This window comes from Brachycentrus maculatus, unplaced genomic scaffold (genome assembly GCF_059751285.1).
Source record: "Brachycentrus maculatus isolate JH-2025_06_01 unplaced genomic scaffold, ASM5975128v1 h1tg000168l, whole genome shotgun sequence".
Classification (NCBI taxonomy): domain Eukaryota; kingdom Metazoa; phylum Arthropoda; class Insecta; order Trichoptera; family Brachycentridae; genus Brachycentrus; species Brachycentrus maculatus.
Window position 1 is genome coordinate 427,043 of NW_028280921.1, and position 12,243 is coordinate 439,285.

At 31.8% G+C, this 12,243-nt stretch overlaps 1 protein-coding gene across 11 annotated transcripts in view; it reads right to left on the bottom strand.

Moving 5' to 3' along the window:
* The window catches only part of cyst (rho guanine nucleotide exchange factor 18 cysts), a 137,404-nt gene that overhangs the window by 35,765 nt on the left and 89,396 nt on the right, over positions 1–12,243 (bottom strand). For 8 of the 11 annotated variants that reach the window (XM_088261867.1, XM_088261866.1, XM_088261862.1 and 5 more), the window contains 5 exons: positions 11,095–11,202; positions 9,335–9,401; positions 8,688–8,799; positions 7,120–7,193; positions 6,860–6,954 (listed from right to left, as the gene is read on the bottom strand). In XM_088261867.1, the coding sequence (XP_088117993.1) occupies positions 6,860–6,954; positions 7,120–7,193; positions 8,688–8,799; positions 9,335–9,401; positions 11,095–11,202 (456 nt within the window). The remainder of the gene's footprint in view (positions 1–6,859; positions 6,955–7,119; positions 7,194–8,687; positions 8,800–9,334; positions 9,402–11,094; positions 11,203–12,243) is intronic. The other 3 variants (XM_088261872.1, XM_088261871.1, XM_088261870.1) reach the window with 1 other exon arrangement.

Genomic DNA, 12,243 nt, shown 5'->3' on the forward strand with positions numbered 1-12,243 from the left:
CTTCTTTTATAAGTTGCAGTGCCCTATGCACCATTAAGTGCGGATAAGGGTTAGAAGAAGATGTTTTGAATAAAATACAGAACAGTATTTCCGAGGATTTTATTCAGTATTCACAAAGTGACATTTTTCAGAAGAGATGAAATTAAAATGCGTACACGATTATGCAAGATTTGAAGGAATGAAATTCCTCTAACAGTCATCTCACAGCGCTGAGATAAGAGAACTTTCATATTACTGAATACCAACTAAAGCAGAAGTGATGGAAAGAAGAAGACATTAGACAGACAGATCAAAACAAGTTCTGAGAGTGACAACCTGAAAAGAAATACTGTACTTTGTTCTGCGATATGTTTGTATTTGTATGGAGAGATGGTAAAACTGAGTGATTTTTGCGAGTGGTGTGTAATAAAGTCCTCAAAATTCTCATAATTCATTGGACAATTTATATAATTACAAAAAAAAACATCATTATACATTTATAAAGAGTTCAGTGTTTTCGTTCATAAATAGCGATGAGTTTTTAAAGACACTGCTATGATTTTTTAATGACGCTGCTATGATTTTGTCAAGATCATAATTATTATATCCCCAGTACTAATGACATCATAGTTGAGGATTTTAATCCCTGTTATCAATCGACTAACAACATTAATACAGTTGTATTGTAAACACAGTGTCATGGTTTGTGGAAGATCAAGGAGGTACTGATTTCATTAAGTGCGATAACTGATAACAGACAAAATTTTAAAATGAGTAATTTTACAAAACTGTCCGCCTCCGTAGTGTAATGGTCAGCATGCTCGCCTACCGTTCTGGAGGTCCCGGGTTCGATTCCCAGGGGGGTTTAATAAATATAAGTGATTTTTTCACTCTAATATTTATTCAATACTACACTGGACTGGTACCTGAAGTGGAGGGCTGATGACCTTTCCTTCGTGTGTAATCGATCGAGATAACACTGCGTTTATATGAAGCAGTGCTCTATGCACCATTGGGGTGCGGTAAGGGATTTATTATTAATAATTTTACAAAATGAGATGCACAAAATATCCATGTGTCATATAGAATTTCTGAGGTTTTTGAGCTTATTTGGAATATGAGTGTGTGATTTTGATATTTTTTTCAATTTAATTGTATGTAAGGATTCCACGTCATGTATATTTTAATTTTTGAGAAAAAATCAATTTGTTTGCATGTCTATTTTAATGGATTTATTTGTAAGAAATAAAGGTCCATAAATATTAAGAATTTTATTTAAATAAGGATTCGACATTGCGATTGTCGTATTTTCTCAAATTGCAATTCGAAAATCTTGAAATTATTTTCTGAAATCATGATAATGACACAGGATGTTTAAAATGATTGTTTGAAATTTCTGAAGTAATAAAAACATCAATAATTTCCAAAACAAGTTATAATAGTGTCAATTTAAAAAAAATAAAAATAAAATGGTTAGTGAGACAAGATGTTTAAAAAATTCAGATTCTACGCATGGATTTATATCGGGATAGATATATTACCGGAGATCTATCCGGCTTTTTATATACTAACCGTTCATAAAATAAGAATAAAATTCTAAAATATTTTACTTTTATAATAAGTTCAGTGTTTTTATTTCAAAATAGCTATGACTTTTAACCTTTTGACCCCCTCCGTGATGCAATGGTTAGCGTGTTTAGCTACCGTGCTGGAGGTCCTGGATTCAATACCCAGGGAGGGGTGAAAATAAATATTAGTAATCTTACACACTAATACTTATTTAATATTACCCTAGACTGGTCCCTGAAGCGCAGGAGTGATCACCTTGCCTTCATGTAAGTAACAATCATGATAACACTGCGTCAATATGATGCAGTGCCCTATGCACCATTGGGTGCGGATGAGGGTTAGAAGAATGACTTTTACAGAGACTGCCATGATTTTTTTAAAAGATGCATTTATGATTTTTTAGTGACACGCTATTTGGTTATTTATTTTTCATCATGTTTTACATGCATTAAAAATTTACAATAATGTGTCCTTACTGGGTTTTCCGATTTCCCATATTACTAAATTAATGTTTTATGATTTATCACATGCGATCTAGATGGCTTTTGATATAATAGCCATTTCAGATCTGTAGGACATTTTAAGAGAGTACTCTGAGTCAGTGTGAAGTCTGTGTGATTATGATAGAGTGGTGTGTGCGTGTGTGGGTGATAGACGTGTATTAGTGTGACTTACTGCACTCCGAGTTTAGTCGCCACCCGCCTCCAGGGAGAATAACATCCCGTCAGTCGCTTGCTGGCCACAACACACCACACAATACTTAGTACTCGGTACACAGCCCGCCGATGAAGCGACACACGCGGCCATACACATGGCCGGGCAACAGTGGGATGTGTTATTATTATTGCTATGATCAATCGCCTACATTTACCGACTGTCAAAAACATATCTCTTTTTATTTATTTATACATTTGGCATTTAATTTATAGAACTCCATTTTAATTTATATATTAAATATTCAAATAAAACACTGATTTTTAGAGTTTACTAAACATATTTTATTATTAAAAATTTGCTTGGACTTTTCAAACTAATGCCATAACAAGGCAAAACCATTATAACAAACAATATTTTTACATGTATTTAACAATAAAATACAATTAAGTAGACTCTAAAAATCAGTGTTTGATTTTAATATTTAATATATAAATGTCTCTTTTCGTTATTTGATTCGGCAGTCACTTTGTGGTTAAATCTATTGATTTTTATACATGTCACAAGAACTATTTCATGTCAACAAAAGAGAAATTCGTGGATAAAAATATTATAAAAAAACATATTTTTATAACTCCTTTAAAACTGAGAAATTGAATATGTTTATGACAAAATTTTACAAGCTAGATCATCATAGTATTCTCCTCACCTTCCGGTTACTTTTAATATATGAATACATACACATTTTCATAAAAAAGTTTTTTTGAATGGTCTTGAATCAGTTTATTATAATGATTATTAACCTGTTCGGGAGTATGGCTATACCGTATGGCGAGACAAAACTATCCCGGAAAAAGTATAGAGATATCCCTTATTATTTTTTTTGAAAACCGAAAATTACTAAATGACGAAGATCAATCAATATCTATAAAACTAACTCAATCTCCTTATAATTCCAAGAATCACCATGAGTTATACCTATAATCATTCTCGAGTTTGATTGATTACTTAAAAAATAACTGAAGATTGGCAATCACAATAGTAATTTTTACTTCAGCTTGTCAGCAGCCACTCTAAACAGTGACTAAGTGCAATGGTGGGATCACTCTCTAATGTCTTTGATGCCAGGATATACATGACTTTAATTAAAAAATGATTATCCTCAAACATTGATAACAATTTCAATACATTTTTCCATTCCTCTTTCCTGAATTCATCAGTAAAATTATATGATAAAAATGTCGTATTTTAGACCAGATATATAAATTGTCCGCCTCCGTAGTGTAATGGTCAGCACGCTCGGCTACCGTTCTGGAGGTCCCGGGTTCGATTCCCAAGGGGGGTAAAATAAATATTAGTGATTTTTTCACTGTCATATTTATTCAATATTACCCTGGACTGGTACCTGAAGCGGAGGGCTGATCACCTTTCCTTCATGTGTAAATGATCAAGATAACAGTGCGTTTATATGACGCAGTGCCCTATGCACCATTGGGGTGCGGATAAGGGTTTTATATATATATATATATATATATATATATATAAATTATATAAATTATATATAAATTGAGACGCATAAAATTCAGAAGAATGATTTTCTAACATCAAAGTTAAAGAGGAAATAAGCAACATCTTTATATTAAACATATGCCTAATTTTAAAAGAGTAATTACCCAGATATGAGAAACATTGAGAGCAAAACTTGGAAACACTTACAAGAGACATTTTCCCATTTTCATCGTATTATATAGTCAAGACCTTAACAAATAGATCATAATAATATTCATATAAAAACATTTAATATGTTATTCCTTCTTTTCTGATATTGAAATGAGGCTGCCGTAGAAGGTAGGGCATCAATCGACCCAACGGGTAGAAATACCTTTCCCATCCTTAGGGGGTTTATCCACTACACGGGATTTCACCGTCCGGCAGTCCGGTTTTGAAAAATGAAAACGACTATGACAGTTTAGCGTGATCAAATTTACACGCAACGTGTTCACGCACCGATCGTGAGCTCCGATCCGAAAAAAGATGGACAAAAGCACAAGCTAATCCAATTTAACCGTTGATTTAAAACGCTAACTGACGTGCTGGACGGTAAAAGTACACGGAATTTTGGGTAGTGGACAAGCGCCCTTAGTGTGTTAATATCATCGTAATTGATCTGAAGCTTTACATCTCGGAAATATAAGGAAATTAAGACGTTTCTTTCGAAAAATGACTTGATCAAAATAACACATCCCACTTTTGCAGTGAGCAACCAGAAAATACATGGTTAAAGTTCCTTTATGCTGCTTTTGTTTATATAATACATGTATTCCATATAATTATTAGATAAAAGTGCAACCCATATTTGTTATGGAGACAACAGCCTTTGTAACATAAAGTAAGTCCTATGCAAGCATTCATAAATAAATACATAATCAAAAAACAAAATATTTCGGTATGTGATTTTAGAAAAACATGTCACATTGATATATATATCACCAATAAACACAATTTATCGAAAATAAAACATTTTAAATGAACGATAAAATAAAATAAAATAAAAATAATTCAGTATAAGCTACATCAATGACATTATGTGGATCAAGATCTCATTGATTAATATTATAAGAGTGTTTTATACCATTAAGGAGTATATTAATATTGGATTATAAATAAAAATAAAAGTACATCCAGGCAGGCAAGAATAGTTGGCATATTGAAAATTCAAAATAATAAATCTTCATAGACTTAAAACTTTTTCATCAGCAAATAATGAGGTAATTCTTCAAAATTTTCTCTTGGTACAGGGTTCCCTATATGACAATGTGTTATTCTTAAAAAAATATATATACTAGATAGAAAAATCACCTACATTTATTTTGACCTCCCTAGGAATCGAAACTGGGACCTCCAGTACGGAAGCTAAATGCGCTGACCACTACACAACGGATGAGACAGACTAAGAATATAAAAATGATGCGGAATGCATTAAAACAAGTGTTACAATGGATTTTAAGGAATAGTGATATTTATTAAGTAAAATTTAAATTAAAAATGAAAAGATATTACCACAAAGTGACTGCTAAATCAATAACTAAAAATATCGAAAAACTTTAAAAATGTTTTTAATAATAAATGTTTTCAAAAACTTTGTACCTTTTCATTTACTGAGAATTTTTATTCTGCATATTTTTTACTAATAGAATTTAGTATTTGTGAATAAAAGCTTGAGAACCGCGGACTTTATATCCAATCTAAAATTTCAGAAAAGTCATTTATGTCAAAGAAATCTATGAAGAAATATAATTTGAATATCTATAATATTGGGAATTTAAAATAAAAAGGGGGCACATGCTTTGAATTTCAAGCAGTTTTCATTAAAAATTGAAACATAAACTTAATGGGGGTTATATGCATTCACCAGCGATGTTAGAAAAATTCAATACAAACAACTTGCTCATTGACAGCCTTAAAAAATATATAAATAAAATCAAACCAAATAAATTAGATATGAATAGAATATAAAATTAAAGGCTGTGGGGTTACTATGTAGTCTTTTAGTATTAAAAAAACATATATATTTAATCTTAACTTGTAACTTGAAGAATCTATAATAGGTTTAAAGGAATCTATTTTTGAAGAAGTAATCAGAGGACTTGGAGGATAACAAAATGTGTTAAGAGAGTATTCAGTAGGAGATACAATAAACATTTATTTTATTAAACAAAAAAAATGATCCACATTAAAAAATATACATATGAAAAAAATTGTGAATAAAATTAATATTTCATCTCCTTAGTTTAGTTTATAATGGGGCTTTGAAATGTGGTGATTTATTTTTAAAAACAATTAAAAAAAAAAAAAATGTAATGATATTTTTAAATCACTACTGCTAATGTAACCCGTATCTTTGCAAATCTGCTCATAATATAGGACATGATGTATTTTAATTATTTATTTGTAAAGATATAATGAGTACATTTTTATAATTAAATATATATTTTACTATTATTTTTGAATTTTGAAATAAAACATCTCAGTTACGCTAAAGATAAGCGTGTTTGTTTGAAAAACAGTTATAATTCAACGATATCAATAAAATGACTTTTTTTGTAAATTTATAAATAGAAATACTTGTGTTAATATTATTTACAAAAATATTTCAATTTTTTACTATTTCTATGAGCCAAAGCGGTTCATTATTAAAAAGAGATAAATGCAGTCCAAATTTAAGAAAAAATATTGGATCAGTATAAAAAATATTGGATTTAAAAAATATATGTATAATTTAATAGCATGATTTGTATTAAACAGTCCCAGTAAAAAGGTATTTATTTGTGGAAAAATCAATAGAAAATGAGAATAAGAAATATTTCCATTTTTTTCATATAGCCACAAACCAAACCTTAAACAGACCTAAAAACAAGCATTACTATTATTATCTGTATTAATCTTTCACACAATTTCGAACCCCATCATTATAGCTCCATAGTCTTAAAGCAATGTTTGAATAACAGCTGCTGAAAAAAAGGTTATCATTTTTGCCGTTTGGTATGTCCATTTTCCACTATAAATAAATAAAGGGCGATTCTGGACTCTGCTGAAAGAATGTTGTTAGCAAAATTTTGATTAAATGTCAGTGATATTGCTAGAAAGGGCTAAATACCTTGATCCGGTAGCGTTCTGCGCATGTCCTGGTAAGGATCCTCTCTTTGGTACGCCTTTGCTGGATATCGAACTTGTAGACTTTGTGATTGCATTCTGAAAGTGTTAAATTAAACAATGTGAGATGCGTGTGCTAATTCTCATACTGGTGAGTTAGTGACGCTTAATTTATAAGTAAAGTGCAAACCATTATTTGCAAAATAAATGACAAAAATTTAGGAATGACAGTACATAATAAGGAGACATGTATTGGAAGTTTACCTTTACAGTTTTTGGTTTATTGCAGTCAAGAATATGATCTTTGCACGCATTTTGATGGACTGTCGTCATACAATCTGAAAACAAAACAAAGACCATTTCAAATGTTTTCAATAGTTCATTACCTCTTCAATGATATCGCTCACTCCTTTCAACAATGTCATACATAAAAAATTGACAATTTTCAGTTGTGCTCGTTTTCGGAATGCCTACAAAATGTACTATATCCCAGCAAAAGAGGCATATTTGTAACTTAATATTTACCCGCTATAGGGCAGAAAGTGTTGTTTTTGCATTTTGAAGAAAAGATGTTGTTTAATTTTTTTGTTAAATATACTAAATATTTTTCATATGGAGAAAAAAACCTTCAGGTTTTACCTTAAAAAATCTGTTGCACAGTAAAAAGTTCAATAAGAGGCTTGATATTTATTTTTAATACATTTTATTATATCCTTAAACTTTAAAAACGATCTCCTGAAAAATCAAGTTTTTTGATATTTGACATTCTTGAAAGGAGTGAGCGATAAGGGTTTTACTATAAAAAAATTATTGCTAATAAATGCTAAGTGCGAAAGTAATGAATTTGAGAAAAACAAGCCGCATATATCATTTCGATTGCCTGTAAAAATTACAACGGGAGTGAGAGTGGGTACTTTAAAATTCAGATGGGAAATAAAAATGAAAGGAAGTTATTATTAAGACTATGGTAAATAATAATGGATCATACTCAGGTGTGCTGAGATGGTTTGGACATGTGGAACGGATGAGTGAGGAAAGAACGGTAAAACAATGTAGTTAGAAACAGGAGCATAGGAAAAACAAGGAAACATGGCATGATCAAGAATTTTAAATACTCGAAAGAGGTTGGGTCAGGAGTCGGAATAATCGGCCAGTATGTATGAGGAGATGCATAAATAAGGAAGAGGCAAAGAATATTTGCAAAGACAAAGTGGTGTGGCGTTCTATTGCCTAACCCCAGCGGAGTAGCTGTGTTGGTAATTTATTTAGTTAGTTAGAAGTAAGTTTATTAAACAAACATATTTATTTACTTGATAAATGTTTTAATGATTATAATTATATTGCCAAACAATATACATAAAAATTAATAAAAATAAAGGGATTAAAGTCATGAGATCTTTGGACCCCAAAAATTTTGAGATGCAGATCTTGGGATAGTAAAAAAGGCATCAGAAGACCCCAAAAAAGATGGTAAGACGACATAACTGATGTAGGGGTTGAAACTGTCTGCAAACAGCAACCGACTGAAGGAAACGGAAGGATATGGAAAAGGCTTAAATCCAACAGTGGAGAACAGAAAGCCAAAGAAGAAGAAGAAGTCTTGAGATGTAAAGGTAGAGGCAGAGGAGAAAGGGCCGCTCAATTTGTATGTTCTCAAGAGTGCAGATAATCGAAAGGTCATATTTGCTGTTTATCATAATCACAGAATATTTTAGTTGTTGCAAACATTATTTGAAAATGAGACTCAGCATTGGATCAAGTATCATATAAATAAATATTCGGTTAATAAAATAATAAAGAACATATGGGAAAAAAAGGTGAAGGAAACTTACTTTCACAATACAACGCGGGTTTATTGGTGAGAGGTTTACTGCACCAATCACAGGCGTGAGCTGAACCGTAGCAGGCTGATACCCACTGGTGTGATACTTTCTTTGTTTTATCCTGAAAAAAAAAATCAATTGATAAAGCGTCCATTCAGTTAAGTAACCATTTCTCTAATACTTTAAAATGAAACAAAAGCATGGTGAAAAAATGAAACGATTCATTTTTTGAATCTTAGAAATCATTACTGATATTGCAAAAACCTGGTGGGGAAGAGAGGGAGAGGAAGATCCCCCTCCGAATTTAATGGATATAGCTAGACGCATCACCGAGTCCATTTGTCAGGAGTTACACTTGGATGGCTTGACTCTGGCCAATGTCTGTACACGACGGATTCATCAGTTCGTTGGACACGCGGCAATTAGGATAACCTGGAACGACTGGTTGTGATTGGTAGCCTGGAGGGGAAGATAGGAAGAGGTAGATCCCTCACACGATGGACCGATATTATTGTACATTGCAAAAAAGGTCACAATCCGTCTTTGAAGTATATTGCAGTATTAATAAATTTTAAAAAGATGTTCTCTTTTGAATGAAACTAAATATTTTTAAAGTAAATTGTGATGACATATATTTTTAAAGACTTAAAATAAACCTTTTTCTTCCTAAAGAATAAACTTCCACGTTTTCGCCTCTTCTCTGCGTGGGGATCAAAGACAGTTCTGCGAAAGAAAAACTTCAAGTCAATATTTTATTCCTGCGGATATCATAAATTTAATAAAATAATAATATAAAAATGGCAATTTAAGTGAATATAAAATATAAAAATAAAAATTATTTGTTGCGAAAAAACCAAAATTGTGTCATAAACCAACCAGATTTCCAGAAAAATTCTCCATTCAGAAAGTTTTACTTTTTATTTCCCATATACTTTTTCTCTCACATTTGAAGTAGTATAGCAAAGCTACAGTGCTTCAAACGCTTTTTGAGAAAAGAAGACACTTGTCACTCACATTCGGCAATATCTAATATAAATAAATATAAATAGAAGATAAAAGAAAGCATATTGGCAAAGAAATGCAAATTGATAAAACAAAATGAAAGCATTCATTAAAAAATTAGGAATAATTTTTAAACTATATACTACGGGATTACCGGACAGTGTTATGCAATTATCATATGCAAATGGCGTTTAAGATTCGGGGTGATTATTTGCCCATTTTATAACGACGTGATAAAATGCATAGTTGGTCAGTAAAGATTGGAGTGTCGATTCGAAATGTGGATAAAACTACAAGGTGTTTTTTTTTTAATGTAAGAGAAATATTTGTATCTTTATTATTTACAAAAATACTTCACTTTCATACTTTTTCTGTAAGCCTAAGCGGCTCATTATTAGAAATAGGTATCAAATTGTGGTAGAGTGGGTTCGAACCGAGAAACTCTTGACTCAAGAGTCCGCGACACTAACCACGGGACCACAACCTGACACAATGTATTTATATGAATATTATGTTTTTATATGAATATTATATAGCAATCTCTTTGTTAAGGTCTTAACTATATGTACATAATTATCAAATCACGTCGCCAGCGATCCACAGGCGTAAAAAACACCTTGAAGCTAGTTAAGCTAATTAGAGACATCTATGGTCAGATGAAAGAAACTTTTTGTAGTGGCGTTGATTAGGCATTGTCCGCCTCCGTAGTGTAATGGTCAGCACGCTTGGCTACCGTACTGGAGGTCCCGGGTTCGATTCCCAGGGGGGTCAAATAAATATAAGTGATTTTTTCACTCTTATATTTATTCAATATTACTGTTCATGCCAAAAACTATGTATTTTTTATAACAATTTGTTTGTTGAAATTTTAGGGATAAATGTATTCGAGAAGAACAAAGAGACAGTTCATTAAGCTTTAAATGTTTACAATATTGTCCCCACCACATGCAACGCCTTTAAATTCGTATATAAGGGGTGGAGGACCAATATTTTCGTGCTCAGATTAGATTAATATTCGAATGTGTATACGTCGCGCTCGCTCCTTTTCTATACATAAGTGTCGCTTTGTTCTTCTCGCCCTAATAAGTGTTATAATTTCGATATGGCTTTGTTCTTATAACTTTGTAATTTTTTTATAAATAAATAATTGACTATCATTTGCGCGTTTCCGTCTTCCGCATCACAAGTGTTCCAGTACCGTTAGCAGTAACAATTACCTCGGACTGGTACCGGAAGCGGAGGGCTGATCACCTTTTCTTCATGTGTTAACGATCAAGATAACACTGGGTTTATATGATGCAGTGCCCTATGCACCATTGGTGTGCGGATAAGGGTTTGAATGAATGATTATTGCATAACTCGGTCCAATCGGCCTCTAGAAGGTTGGAGCAGACCACGCGCAGTATATACTCACTGGCCTAGCAGGGTGAGCTGGCCCAGTATGGTCTCGGTCCCGTCCGCGGCCATGTGGGCGAGCTCCTCCTCCGTCTCACTCTCCGTGAGGACCCCCGACGCCGCTAGTCTGACCGCCGGCGCAAAATAAAAGAGAAGCGAAAAAAAAACAAACAAAAAACAATCAAAAACAAAAGAAAATAAGGAGGAAAACATAGTTGGGTACGGAGATAATGTTGAACCCTTCCAGGCAGAATATTATAAGCGACTAAATAATTTAGAAAAATAATATATATTCTCTTGAAAAAAAAATTAAAAAAGATTATTATACCATTAATTATATAAAACATTAAACCTTGAGTGTAAGTCCCTCTCCAAGCTCAAGAGCTCAGTCTCTTTTTTGGAGAAGCACAGCGAATCTAAAACTATAAGTTTGCCATATGTATAAATGTTTAGAAATTGTATGATGTTGGACTTAAAAATGTAACTTTATTAAATAAATAAAAATAAATAAAATAAAAAAAAAACTGTTTGAGATTTGAGCGATTTGGTTGTCAATCATGCGTAGAATGATGAATGTTACACAGTGAACAAAACGATCACTTAAACCAGCTCATTACATGTATTAAGATCTTTAAATGATATCATTATACCTTTCATTTTTAATTATTTAAACTGGTTTTTTTTTTAAAAGAAAAAATTGTGTATAACTAAAATAAAACTTGGTTTTAAAATCACTATAAATATTTTATTTTAATAGATTTATATTATCCACTGACACTTCGTGATGGAATTGCATTTTTAATTTATTATTAGATTAAAACCAATATTTTTAGCTTTTCCACTTTTTTATTTGACCAGCGACCGGGTTTCGTCGTTACCGACATCATCAGACTGGTCTGACTGGTCTGATGATGTCGGTAACGACGAAACCCGGTCGCTGGTCAAATAAAAAAGTGGAAAAGCTAAAAATATTGGTTTTAATCTAATAATAAAAAAAATTATTTTAACTTAATTATTATGTCTACCGGTTTTGAAAGTATCCGCTTCTTTTATCCGATCTTCTATCAGCTTCGAATCCGGTAAACATTAGAATTAAGTTATAATAAAATATTTATAGTGATTTTAAAACAAAGTTATATTTTAATTATAAAATGGAAAATCAAAAAGT